This window comes from Bactrocera latifrons, unplaced genomic scaffold, assembly GCF_001853355.1.
Source record: "Bactrocera latifrons isolate USDA-ARS-PBARC rearing strain unplaced genomic scaffold, ASM185335v1 scaffold_128, whole genome shotgun sequence".
Classification (NCBI taxonomy): Eukaryota; Metazoa; Arthropoda; class Insecta; order Diptera; family Tephritidae; genus Bactrocera; species Bactrocera latifrons.
The window spans coordinates 633,582-648,474 of NW_017534719.1; the positions used below are offsets into that span (position 1 = coordinate 633,582).

The 14,893-nt window shown below is 44.6% G+C and overlaps 1 protein-coding gene across 3 annotated transcripts in view; it reads left to right on the forward strand.

Annotated features, from left to right (window-relative positions):
• Positions 1 to 14,893, forward strand: part of LOC108978828 (teneurin-a) — a 167,491-nt gene that overhangs the window by 136,060 nt on the left and 16,538 nt on the right. For all 3 annotated transcript variants that reach the window (XM_018949293.1, XM_018949295.1, XM_018949296.1), the window contains 5 exons: positions 4,955 to 5,074; positions 10,170 to 10,337; positions 10,437 to 10,629; positions 11,516 to 12,894; positions 14,068 to 14,597. In XM_018949293.1, the coding sequence (XP_018804838.1) occupies positions 4,955 to 5,074; positions 10,170 to 10,337; positions 10,437 to 10,629; positions 11,516 to 12,894; positions 14,068 to 14,597 (2,390 nt within the window). The remainder of the gene's footprint in view (positions 1 to 4,954; positions 5,075 to 10,169; positions 10,338 to 10,436; positions 10,630 to 11,515; positions 12,895 to 14,067; positions 14,598 to 14,893) is intronic.

Genomic DNA, 14,893 nt, shown 5'->3' on the forward strand with positions numbered 1-14,893 from the left:
TGTTTCAGGCAAAATTCGAACTTCGCAATGTGTTCAATGTGTTTCGTGTGGCGTTACCACGGCAGTGACCAACACTGACATGCCTCTAGTCGTGGTGTTTGTGGTTGTACGCTCGCTGTGTCAAGAATGCCGGTGGTCACGTTCTTTTCCATTTTATTTACGTTTCGGGCGCCTCTTTGTTTTTTGCGGCATTATCGTAAGCTGGCTGCATGCGCGCACGTTCCGAGAGCAGAAGTGCTGTGTCCAATGTTTGCTATAACAGTAAATTTTATGTGGATACTGAAAAGGGAATGGTGGTTTTATAACAACAAACAGAGGAACAAATGCGGAAATCGGAGGGCGCCTTAAAATTTCGAACATCGAAATAGCGGAGCCGTCCCTTCAAAAGTCAACCTAGCGCCAATAACCAAAGTCTTATTTTGATGAGTATCACTTTTAAATATGAGTACTGTTATCTCTAAGCAAGAAAATCTAGAAAGTGTCTCTTTCGTGGGAGCGTCGGGTATCTTTACATCTCCTACATATCCCTCAGTGCCCATAAAGAGACATACTCAACGGTAAACAGGCGTTCAGTCGCAGATGCTCGAGGATGCGATATGTTGGCCAACGAATGACTCATATATTTGCACACACACATATATATATGCATATGTTAATAATTGTTATGGACCCAGCGACTATATTGGCAGGTAGCCTCGCACACAAGTACATATTTATATTTACTGTTTATAAATGTGAATGCACTGATAAGAGCAGAGCGAAGTGAAGGTGTGGGCATAGCGTCTGTATGTTTTTAGGCCGCTGACGTTAGCGCCAACGCGCTGAGCAAATATTTAGGGGATCTCACACCCGGCCATATTGTATGCAGCATTGTGCTTATTGTCCACTTCATCATCGCTGTGTCGCATACAAACAGCAAACAATCACATTTCAACAAAGTTACATATTTGCCTTCAGTGGCATGACGGAGCGCCAGTGTTGCCACAGCGCAAAAACCGTTTGTCCTATATTAGCCTTTGTTTGCCATGCAAGGAGAAAGTGACGCAATAATTTGTTAGATAATATGTGCAGAGCTCTACAAAATCCAGCGCGTACTTTCAGCTACAGTTAAACCCGACTGGAGAGAGGCTGAATCTTCACGTTTTGCCGACGCTTCATATACGCTCTGAAGCTATGTCGCAGTTTCCCTTTAGTGGATAATATATGCTTCAAAAAGGGTCCCACTATATGGTCTTCACGAATTTATTATTGTATTGCCAGAAAATAAACAGCTGGGTTGGGACCAATAGCAAACGCCAACAAAATAAATCTGTTATATTGCTAAATTGCATAGGTATTTTAAAGGGAAGCGGAAAGTGATTAAAATAAACGCTTGCAAAACGGCTAAACTGCTTATAAAGATGGTGCACATATATGGGCTTTGTACCCTTGCTCACATGTAAGTCCTCACTCACCCATCCCAGCAGTTCCGTGAGCCGACGACTTGCCTAAACACTTCGTTGGCTGTGTGGCACACATTTGCCGAGTCGGCCCCCCCATCGGTTGGTCGTCCTCACCACTTTCGACGTCTGCCGCTCGCACACAACTCACTAATTTTCAATTTTCGCCTCGCCCGCCCTCCTGGCTTGCTTACATTGCTCTGCACTTGCGCCAAGTCTCTGGTGTCGGGCGCATGTCCTCGTGCCGCTCAGTGCCACATGAAATATTATCCATTTCAAGGATTAGACGTTATGCCATAAATTGACTCACTTGCATTTATGAGTCTTTCATTAGAATTAGTCGCATTGCTGGTTAGCCGCTTGCCAAGCCATCGAGCTGATAGTTGGTTGGTTTATTTCGTTGGCAGGGTGCGCGGGGAGGTAAGGGGATGGGTGTTGTGATATGCTGCTTCATTGTGTATGTGGTCAGTACGTCGGTTGCTTGGCAGACTCGGTTCGGTGCCGTGGTCAGATGCTTGCGACTGCTTACCCCCGAACAGCGGTCGTCTTCGATGTTCCACGAATGCACGTGTTTGTATGTGTGATTGTGTGGGCTCTTGCATGTATGTGAGGTTGATATTGAGTTTTAGTTCCATTGCTGCTGCAGTTCTGCTAAACTCAAACCGTTTTCCGAGAACGTTCGAGTTGAATAGTTGGCGCTTATGGCTTTTCTCTATTCTACTGACTTGTGTTCCCTCCCTGCCATGGCATCGCTTAATTGATGTGCCAATGGAAAGTAATTACTTTTTCATTTCTTCGTCGCCTTCGTCTCACTTCCCCATTCCACCGGGCCAGGCTGTTCTGCCAGTTCGGGTTAAGTGTAAAGTTTTTATGCAAGCTTCTGCGTTCAACGCTCGAAGTGGAAACTATTTATATCCAGCCCAACACGTCCGTTATGGCAATTTCGCAAGGAGTGTTCCTGTGCTCTGCTTTTGCTTACTCAATTCTTGCGTTTACGTAATGACTCTGATTTTTGCTCAAGTTATTTTATGCTGATTAAGTTAACGGCAAGGTACTCGTTATTGTGGAAGAGAACCGTTGAACTTCATTGATTATAGAAAAGTTAAAATAGGTGATGCGAACTCCTCGGACTTAGCCCTTCGATTGTTTAGTAATGCCGACTTGTTATACTTTTCTACAATTCTGACTGTGTTACTAGAAAAACTTTTGCACACAGGGTACCATACTTAGCAACCCTTATCCGTAATATTTTTGAGGACGAAAAAAGAAATCTCTTTCGCATTTCAAAAAAGTATTAAATGATAACGATATGAAAGTGTAACCAGTTTTTACAATAAATGTAATGGTACTCGGTCCACAGGTGGTGAATACCTCTTTATTTTGACGTAAAAATATGTCCGAAAACCATGAGTCCTTTCGCCAGAACTTGAAAAGGGAGGATCAAAAGGTTAAGGGGCAAACATTTCGAAATTCTATTGTCTCGTATCCAAATCTCTCAGTTTGCCCTCGCTTTCACTCATTTACCCCGTACATGATTTGTAACTATACGAAAGTCTTATTTTTATGACAATAATAACAAAACGGCATAACTGTAGCACACACGCTGTCCTCCGTTTATAGTTGATAGAGATAGAGAGAGTTGTCCAATAAAATGTTGCAAGTAACAAAAAATTACGGCGATAAAATTGCTTGTGGATCTATAGACTTACCAGCTCGTACACACGCATCAACAAGCACATTCACACACCCACACGGGTGACCAGAACAGCATATTGTAGCATATGTTGAGGCGTGTTACACATTTTTAATGCAGTCAAGCGTTAGCGGTAAAATAACTATTTGAGTGTGCTAGTGCATGAAAATAAGCAAGTTTTATTACGAAAATGCGACGATACAATAACGAGTGCACACATACATACGCGCCTGTCACTCTTAAGGAAATGCGCGCTTACACCGTGCGCACACGCACACACATGTAACCACAGCAACATGATTTGCCGTCGAAGATGAATGCGGTGGCGCTCGCAAATAACCCAAAACGCGTTAAATGAAATTGCCCAGAAAGAACGACATGATTAAGCTCGAGTGAGCGCCGAATGTGATTTGATCAAAGCGCAAGAAATTGCGGTGTTCAGTCATAAGCTTGTTGCCGCACTAAGCAAACAATTGAGTTAAGACTCCAACAAGAATAACGACATCCAAAGCTCGCAAGTATCACAACCTGACGAGAACTGGCGGCAGAACTATCGCTGCGCCTGCCGACGGCCCACTGGGGACGAGCCACAAGGGTAACGAGCACACGTCTAATGCGATTACATGACGGGCATGTGTGAGTGAGCAATATTGTACATTTTATTACTACAACAACAAGTTGCGCGGTCGTCAAACGGATGGAGCAAGAGCCCAGACATGAATGTGTGTACACACATACACACACACACATGGCTGTTGGAGCAGTCATATGGATGAATTTGCGACGCTACGCCGCTGTTTACGGTGTTGTTGCTTCATTTATTTATATCTCCAAGCATTTGGCGCACACAACTGCCGTTAAGCCACATAACAGTGCATGTGCGGCGGTGGGGCGCGTTATGCACCCGCCAATAAGATATTTATAAATTCAAAAAATTACGGCTTTTTTCCTCGTAAACACACTCAAAGCTGTTTGTTGTTGTAAGTTGTTGTTTTTTTATGTTGTTGTTTTACCATTGTCATATTACGGCTTATGTTAGTAAACAGCTTTTGTGCAACTTTCCAAACGTTGTGGAAATAACATGAAACTTATCGCAGGGCTGTATTTTTCTAAAAGCAAAGCGTTCGAAGTAGTTTCAACTTTTCAGGTGCATGTTTTCAAACCCTTACTGTATTTTATAAAAGATTAAAGAAAAGAAACGTCGGTGTGCCATTTATTAGCAACATTCGCGCCCGATTAGGGCTGCAGCATTTCAGCACACACACACACACACACACACATACATAAAGTGGCACATCGACTCTGTAAATACTTCCGTTATATGCATACTTAATTTGTTGATATACGATTGAGAAGGTCCGAACGGACCAAGATCACCTTAAACATCGGTTGAGTAGAAAACGTATTGCATTCAGTACCTGTTCAAAATTACTCTCGGCACTTTTTCTTTCACTTTACTTTAACTCGATATAAACTAGTCTTATTGTACTCTCAACTCTTTATTTTAAGATTAAGTTAAGTTCCTGCATCAAATGCCATGCATTTCACATCCTAGGAACTTAAGACTCTCAACAGTTTTTCATGATTTTAAATTTTACTTCTCTCGTAAATATTTGGATACCACAATTCATCAGAAATTACAGCATCCGCCTTTTTCTTTGTCATTCCCCGAAACCACACATATAAATACTCTTATGCGACGTTATGTTTTCAACCACTACACTATCATGACATTAATCACGCAAGCGATTTCTAACGTCTCTAATTGTGCCTTGTTCTATCCCCCTATTACCCACCAACCCGCTCGATCTGTGCTCTGCAGTCGGGTGTCGGTAATGCGTGGACAGGTCATCACGCCGCAGGGACTAGGCATTGTCGGCATTCGGGTCTCGGTCGATCGGGATTCGAGGTTCGGTTTCACTCTGACACGCCAAGGAGGATGGTGAGTACCTTTTCAATTATATATGCATAAATATATACAAATACCAATTAAGCAATTCTAAGTACAAGCTCTAGTATAAGTAGTGCCACCAACGCATTTCCCGCCCAGCCGACTGTACAACTTGAAATCATTGTAATTTGAATCGGTTTTTAGAGCTCAGGTGAAAGCAGACTTCACTTTCTGACAAAATACTGTAGCATAACTCACACTCTTCGCATTATCTGGTGTTGCTTATAGAAATCGCCTAATTGGAGTGACAGCAACGGGCTCATAAGGCTCAGGCACTCCGCACAGAATGAGCCAAGTCCAATATCGTTCAAAGGAAGTTAAAGATATGATAGCAACACGCACACACACATGCGCAGCCTCTCCAGTTCATTGTCATAAAGGAACCGTCTTCGGAAAGTTTAATATTTAATTGGAAATCCGCTTAGAGATATTTAATATATTTGCATACAATTTCCTTGAAATTTCCATACCGACAACAACAACAACAGCTGCGCCAGTCGAAATGTAAGAGCAAATCGGAATATCTCCGCATAGGCAGAAAAAACCCCCCTCAACGACATAAGCGAACGAATGAGCGAATGAATAGGTGCAGAAAGAATGGAATTTTAAAGGCATACAAGTATTTTAATTTAATTCCATTTAAATTGTGAGTTGGAAACAATGAGCAAGCAATTTCTTCGTGGGAGTGGAATTGCCTTATCAGTCGGCTGAAAGCAGTGGGAGCGCGCCGGTGGAGAAGGAAAATCAACAGCTGCTTCGCAAACAACGGCCTACGACAATAGTTACTGTCCAAGCGCTGAGCTCCGCACGCGAAATGTGCCAGTGAAGCGTCGCAAGAGCAACTTTGCGCTGCCGAGTATCTCCCGACCTCAGCGGCGGTCATTGGGCGCTTCAAATAGGCGAACCTTCGTGGAAGCCACAAGTACCGCTGGCTGGCAGAGACTTCGCTTCCTTGCCTTTGCCTCGAAGTTGTCCTCGCGCAGCGTGTGTTTTTCGAAAGCTAATTAAATTAAATTTTCAACGCATGAACAATTTTTAATTCTGATAATTTTTACGAGTGAACGACTATCTGCTGGAGGTTGCAGCCGAGCACCACTCTGCTGAGTACTATGCGGACGAAGCGCGGCCGGAACACCACGAGCAAAAGCTAAGGACACTGCCGAAGCTTAGAGTCTCCGAAGTCATTGCTGAAGTCTTAGACTGCAACACAAGCTTATTTATAAGCGAGTGGTAGGTAGATTACCACATGAGAATGGGAAGCTTTCTGCCAGACTCGATAACACTGTGCAATACAGCATAAAAATAAACTTTGGCCGCTGTTGAAGATTTCAATTGCGATTATAAATACATATACGTGTGCTCAGCAATATTCGTGTAATTAATTCGTGAACCATGTGCAGCAAGTAAGTCACGTAGCAGGGTTCAGTTCATAGTGCCAGCTTAGTTGGACATTCCAATTATTGTGATTTAGGCCTCTAATATGTGCAACGGAAAGACATGCATACTCAATAAAACCACAACTAACTCAATGCCTCTTGTCCCGCCCCTTTTCATTGTTACATGCTCATTGATATCACGCCGTCGCTCTGCTGCTGCCCCCTACTGCCATATAACTTTTCATTAGCCCAGCGCCTTAATTCGCTACGTCCAATGTCCAATAACGGGCAATTCCCAGTTATTTATTTATGCGCAGTCTCTTTTGTCCCTGCGTTGTTATTATTATTAGCTGGTTTCATTGCCCTGCATCACTTGTTGCCCCTCCGCGCCTGCTGGCTTGAGCGTTACACACCCAAGTGGAACTAAACGGCCGCAACAATCTACTGAAGGCAGGAGAAAAAGAAATACCACCCCTCGTTACACCGTTACACGGCTAATAAACACAAACTGGCAAAAAAAGAGGAAATATCCTTCGTACACTCGCGCAAACACAGATCCACACCCGGCGATAAATTCACGAGATCTGGAGCTAGTTCCACAACAAATCCCACCCTCGTTCCTGTAAATGAATAATTAGACAAAACTCAAAATATCAATAAGAATCCCAAGAGATTCCAAAATAGTTTTTAAAAAATGGGTCCTCGGTAAATGAATCTAGAAGAAGTGATCTTACAAAAAATCGGAGCCAGGGGGAAAACACGGTGAACGAAACAGAAAAGAGTCAGTGCTAATAAAACAAAACGAAAAACAATCGCCCTGTAAAGTAAAGGACTACAAGTTTTATAATCAACGAATGTATTTTATGTTGACTGTCACACACACGGAAAGTGTGGCTGATGCTGTGGAAGATTTAAGGGCGCACGTCCCATCGGCCCCTAATATTTGGGTCAATTGCAAATTAAGCGAGCGAGTTTTTCAACAGCAGCAGCAACAACAAAACCAATTCAATTTGCAAGTGTTGCTGCAATTACGTTGCCGTCGTAATGGCTGTTGGCGTTGTTCATGCAACACTTTGCAAATCAACGCAACTTTAATGAAAACGCGTTCGCACTTATGCATCCCTACTCGTGAGCAGTCGTCAGTGTGTGTGTGACAGAAAATGCAGCTTATAACTGTAATTGATAGCGTGTTGTTTCAGCGCGAAATGTGAATTGTGTTGCAACAAAAAATTAAGAGCAAATGGCAACCAGCCATGAATTTAAACAACGGCCTTTAAGTGCAGCGTAGCCGGTGATGTGGAGGAGACGTGCGCTCGCCTTCCCCACATTTGCCACTTCGCGGCTTAATCGAAAATCGATATCACGTTACTTGTCAAACACGAGTTTATGCAAACCAAGGTGCATGTTCTGGAAACTGTGGAATTACATTGGCACAGAGAGTAATTTGCTTTTTCGAGCCGTAGCTTTTGAAGGCTCTTCTGCTCTTCCTCGAAAGGGACCCAAATCCCAGGCAGTTCCAGCTTCCTTCTTCGTGCGAAAACGCTTCAACAAATGAGGTATGTAAGTACAGTTGCGCCAGTGTTGGAGAGAAGTGAGTTTGGTTTGGTCGGCCAAAACGCGGTGAAATGCGCACAAAGCCAAATTTAGAGCAACAAAAATAGTGAGGCTATTGCCACATGATCAGCACGAAGTGGGCACGAAATTGCAGAGGGGAATGTTTCCAGAACAAAACAGCAAGCTCAGCTAGCAGCGAACACAAACATGCAAACGAAGGTACGAGGGCTGGTGGAACGTAAACCGGAAATGAACAGGTGGTGGCGTAATAGCACACATTGGCTTGTTGCATCACTCGTCTGCTGATTCACTGGGGCAATTGTCGGAATTGTTTTGTTGCTGGCGAATCTTCCTTTTTGTGCGAGTGTTGTTCTGCGTCTAATTAAATAGCTTTTAGCGGAAAATTAATTCAGCCATTTCCGCTGCAATGCAACTGCGCCAACATCGGCAACGTCAATTAAACCGATAACACAACGGCGAAACCGCCCTCCCACCAATGCGTGGCAGAGAAATGTTTGCGATTTTCACTTTCCCTTTGACTACAACAACCAACAACAACAGGCATTGTGTTCGAGGTGAAAATAGTTAAAACTATTCATCTAACTATTGTATAGTAATCGGAAAGAGGACTGCGATTCGAATTTCAAATCTTACAGCCTTCATTTGGAACAAATATTTCTAATGTCTTTCTACTCTTGGTTCCTTCATGAAATCTTGTTAGCTTTTCACCAGGTGTGAGTGAGGTCTGAAGAGCTCCACATATTTTCCAGGTTAACACGATTCGCACATCTTCCTCCAAGGAATCAAACGTCGCAAACTGCTAGCACCAGGGGCGTGAGTTTCAACAAACAAATGCTTTTCAATTCGGGTTATCCGCTACCTGATGACCGCAAAGCTTCACAGCTTTGAGAATCACTTACGTGTATTTATGAAATTACTATCGATTGCCGCCCACTCTTCATTGAGGGAATGTATAGCTTGCTATCGATAATGCTTCCCATACTAAACCATTTCCGACACATTTTGCTCACGTTCCATTTGTCTGAGCGTCGCCATGCGCTGGGTGATTGCTATTGCTTGTCCGAGCAGCCATTTTCAAGATGGAAAATCAAAACCACATCATGCGGCACACACTAGCTCAAACCGCACACATCCGTGTCCACAATATGTGCGTGTGTACACACATAGTTGACGATAGCAGAGATAAACTCTCGGCGACATTGTCGCTTAGCGAAAGAGATACAACCACTAAAGCAACAATCTTAATAAGAGCGACGGCGGTCAAACTAAGGACATAACCGCACTGGTAGCGCACCCGATGCAGGGGCTTGTAGCGGGACAAGGGCAGATAAAAGATTGGTGGCCGGAAAATGTCACAACGAAATTGGATTTTGCACAATGCGGAGAAAAACCCATGAAAAATAATATAAAAGTAGTGAATAGGAGCGCTCGCCAGCACACGGGGCAGGGCAGAGGCGAATTTCATATACGTCCAAGCAGTGTATTGTGGGTTCGAAGCGAAATAACATCGTATAATATGTGCGCTTTGTTCCAAAATGAAAAACGTCCTTCAAGCGGGACATGTGAAGATGCTTTACAGTACAATAGTGCACGCACAAGTACACTTATCCTCCACTAATGTGTGTGTAGTTCTGCATGTATCCACGGCGGTTTTCGCTTGCGGCCACTGCTACATCAAAGCACGTTACGCTGAATGGCAGTATATGTGTTAGGATGAAGGTGGAGACTCGCTTCAACGGCTCGCAGTCGATCCACTATAAGCCACTGATGAATGTCCGTCTGAAACATTTACTTCTTTCATAAAAGCAAAAATAAAAATTAACACACGGGTTCGGCAAACTTCAATCGAAGAACAGTTAAGCACAATTGCAGGAAGCAAATCTATTCAAAAATAACTTCCTTGCGAAATAAAACGAATCTTAACTTAAGCCATGTTCTTGTAAAATATAATTATCTTGCTCCGGAGATAAACCAAGTATATTCAGCTTTATGGCAAGAAATAGGGTTTTTAATCCAAAGTGGTCAATTCTTTGCTACGAGTTTCTTACTGGGCGGTTGGGCGTTGTGTTCATGCCGCTTTGTAATGTTATGTCGAATTTCATGCTTACTAATAATTAATAAACTTCATTGGACAGGTTTGACGTGCTGGTGAATGGTGGTGGTGCAGTGACGCTGCAGTTCCAGCGCTCTCCTTTCAGGCCACTCACGCGCACCGTCTTTGTGCCGTGGAATCGTATTGTGGTGTTGCCGCCCGTGCAGATGCAGCTCAGTGACGATGACGAAAGCAGCGGCCGCAGCATAAAGTAAGTGGAGCTATGCGATTGCTTCAGCTGTGTATATCTATTTAAATCACTCAGATCAAATTTTAATAATTACAAAAATCTTGTTTGCTATTTTTATAGAGTGGCCCCAATGAACCCGGCACTAACCTTCCTCAACTCCATACTCTACCACTTCGCTGACGAGCAAGCAGATGTGAGCAAAATATGCGTGGAGCATGACCACGAGGAGCTGAAACCTCAATTAATTAGCACTTGGATGCCGAACGGCGTTGGCGCTATGCCCGGCAAGCGCGTCATATTTGCCGAGACGCAGGTGAGTACAACATCCCAGCGCAATGCACATCCAACTGTTTCTAACTACACGCGAGGTTATCCTGACCAAACCGCTTTGAGTAGTGTTTTCTACCCTAACTTAATTAGTCAGTGGCGGCACTTGCACCACTCTCCAGTTGCATTCTCTGCCGCTTTCTACCTTGGTTGCCTGAGTATCTATTCCAATCTCCGTTCATGCTTCATCGACTATGTTTCACCTTTGCTCGCCGTGGCTGTTGTAACACAATATAACAGGACGCCGCATTTCGAATCGTCTGCCTTCACCATCTTCCGCTTCTCAACCGAGAATACGAGCATTTGATTACATTTTAAGTTTCCTCCGCTTAAAGTCACTCACGTGCTTTCCTCGGCGAATTGAGAGAAAACAATATGAAATTATGAACGTTGCAGTTACTCCAGCTACATAAGAAGGGCGGAAGACTTGAGCTCATTCCTGCATTATTTATGACGGAGTTGAGTTGGCACAGGAGTGTAAGCAAAGACTGCAGTTTTGGATTAAAAACAGCTACTATACCAGCTCTAACATTTCCCCTACTCCACAATTGCCCTGCGCGCTCATGCTGCAGCTGGTGTCTTGGAATGGCAGCATTGACAACAGCTGCCCTATTAGAGTATTTTAATTAAATTAAAACAAACCTTGAGGACCTTTTAGTTCTCCCTGCTTACTCGTTTTTAAATAGCAATCGCATACGTTTCGCAAATGGGGTCGCGGGGGTACATGACCGAGGTGTTTTCCTCTTTTTGCTCTTCTCAGGATTAAGTTTTAAATTTAAGTTTAGGAAAAGAGCAGCGGAAAGAAATTTATTGAAGTTACTTGTAATTTTGTACTATACTAACCAGTGTGCACTTGATTTCTCTTATTTCAGATTGTTCAAGAATCTATACAGATACCAGGCTCGGACTTGCATCTTACATATCAGTCGTCGCAGGCTTCAGGCTATTTGAGCATCGTTCGCATGCGTCTCACAGCCGAAAATATACCAAAGACCCTGACCCATGTTCATGTGGGTGTTGAGATTGAAGGTGCATTGCATGTGAAGACATACGAGGCAGATCCGAACCTGATACACACATTCGCATGGAATAAACGCAACGTCTATCGGCAAAAGGTCTACGGCGTCACTATTGCACGCATCTCCGTTGGCTATCAGCACTCGACCTGCAAAACGCCGGTTTGGATTACGCAGACAGCCAAGTTACAGGGCTATGATGTCGATATTTCCGATATCGGCGGCTGGGGTCTGGACATTCACCACCACTACAACTTCCACGAGGGTATATTACAGAAGGGCGACGGCAGCACACTCCACATGAAAGAATACCCACGCACTGTGAAAGTTGTAATGGGCACCGGCCTGCAACGCCCCCTCAATTGTCCGGATCATTGCAACGGTATTGCTAAGGATGCGAAACTACTCACACCCATTGCATTAGCTTCTGGTCCGGATGGTAGTCTATATGTAGGTGATTTCAACTTGGTCCGCCGCATAACACCCGATGGCAAGGTTTACACAATACTGCAACTAAGCGCTACGCAAGTGTCTTACCAATACTACCTAGCTGTTTCACCCGCTGATGGTCACCTTTACATATCTGACCCGGAGCGGCATCAAATTTTACGACTGCTACGCTTAGAGAAAGTGAAGGACCCCAGCATCAATAGTGAACCAATTGTAGGTAGTGGTCAGCGCTGTATACCTGGCGATGAAGGCAACTGTGGCGACGGTGGATCCGCGTTGCAAGCTCGTCTTTCACATCCCAAAGGTTTGGCTATTGCTGCTGACCGCACCATGTATATTGCGGATGGAACCAACATACGGGCAGTGGATCCTAAGGGCGTAATACACACTCTGATTGGACATCATGGCCACCATAACCACTGGAGCCCGGCGCCTTGCTCTGGCACACTTATGGCAAATCAAGCTCAGTTGCAGTGGCCGACTGGCCTGGCACTCAGCCCACTGGACGGTTCGCTGCACTTCATTGACGATCGATTGGTGCTCCGACTAACCTCCGACATGAAGATACGCGTCGTAGCCGGCACCCCCTTACATTGCAACAACAACGGCCAAGACAAAACCAACAAGACGTCCGAAAATGTGCTGGGCACAGTTCTCGCGATGGCATTTTCTCCGTTCGGCGATCTCTACATCGCGGACAGTGATTCGCGGCGAGTTAACTCAATCCGGGTGGTGGACACGGCGGGCAATATGCGTTATTTCGCTGGAAAACAAGAGGGTTTGGGGTAAGTACAATTCGCTCAAAATAACAGCATCACTCACAATTAAACAACACACACATACACAAACCACCGCAGTTCATTAACATGTTTCCATATGTAACCAACTCATTAATAGATATCAAGAAACAAAGAAAAAAGTTCAGATTTGGTCGAATTTTGAGAGAATTTTTATCTAGCCCTTTGCAACATACAACATAATATACCAACGCCCTACAAATATCAATTATTTCAAGCAAATTTGCCACACAGCACTTTTGCGACTTACATGGCAACTCTTGTTGCCCTCACCCTGCCGGCGAACAAGGCTTTGTTGACTGACGTCATTACCTGCAGCAACAGCTGATGTCATTGTCTGTCTGCAAATGCCTACACCATTGTTGCATTATTGCGGCGATACCCTCAGCAAACACATGGAAGTGACGGGTTCGTTCGCCTCTCAATCGGCAGATGTTTGCCTGGCTGTATTGCCAATTTGTGAATTTTCACAGCGTACTTTTCTGCCCTTGATGGCCTGACAACTACAACCATTAAAAGTCGGTTGTTTTAAATATTAGTGCGATTATAGTGTGTCTCCTGCGAATTTCTGCCTCTCTAAGCCACATTACTCGTAATTGTGTAGTACCCCACTGCATTGCCATTGATACTCGTCTCTCTTTGTGGGGGCTTGTAAGATTAGTAGTGCTTTCCGAAATAACGGTGCTTAATTGCCTTAATGATACGCGATATTCGCAAAGCACTTCAGTGGTTGCCCCCTACACCTACTCTACATATTAACGCGATTTCATTAAGCCTGGGGTTCGTATGGCGCGCCCTGCCTGGTGCAAACATCAAGTGGTCGCATCTGCAGCAACTCATAACAAATTTAGCGTTTGCTCTTCATGACTGAAACCACGTTTCGCGTACCACATTTCCAATTGCAACTATGCACCCCAGTGGGCCGGCCCATTTTTGTCTGTGCGACGCGCCTGTAATCGGAGACCATAGCTCATACATCACTGTCACTGTCTCTGCTCATATTTCTATTCTCACTGCATAAATAAACACATACACACACACATTCACACAGAATGCACATACTCATATCGGGCATATATTAAAGATAAGTACTCAACAGCTCGCTTGTTTGCCAAGTCTCCTCAGAACACCTCCACTAAGCTCTGCTCTTCTCATTCACAGTTCACTAACCTGCGATTGCTCCAATGGCAACACCGTGAACGGTTCAACATCCGGTTTGGCCTCAGCGCATTCATCAACGGGCAACAGCGGCGTCGGCAGCGCCTACTCAACGACCATGAATCCAAAGCGCACAACCACACCGACAACGCCAGCTGGAGGCAATGGGCATGGCAGCGTCGGAAACGGAAATGGTGCTGCCTTTAGCAACGGTGGGTTAGCCAGTGGTGCTGGTGTCGCGGTGGGTGCACCATGCATTTGCAGCGGCGGCGGTGTCGGTGTCACGGTCGGCGCTCCCAGCGGACTGGCGGGCATCGTGGCCGGTGGTAATTTAATGTCAACTGGACCGACCACAACCACTACGATATTGCTCGGCGCCAAAACAACAGCTGCGGCGAACGGCATGGGCGGCGCCATGAATGATGATGGCACTCTGAGTAACGCGGAGACCTTGCTGTCGTCGAACGCTCGCTTCCAGGCAATTTCGGCAATTTCGGTGGCGCAGGACGGCGTCATTAATGTGGCAGATCAAGGTAAGCTACGCAAATAAGCGCCCCATTCATTGCACTCATATCTTCAAAGAACTGTACAGGTTTATGAGCTCAGTTAGAAGATGAAGTGACAATATGACGTCACAGGGGCAACACCACTAAGCAAATCGTGTACAAAATAACTATGCAACAACTAGTGACAAACAGCCAGACAAACCACTCTTATTTGAGGGAAGTAAATGACTGCTTACAAATAGTTTTGATAGATTTCAAGAGATTTTTGACAGAAAATTATATAAAGCCTTTCACTTCAAAGGGTCGAGAAATCTCTTTCATTT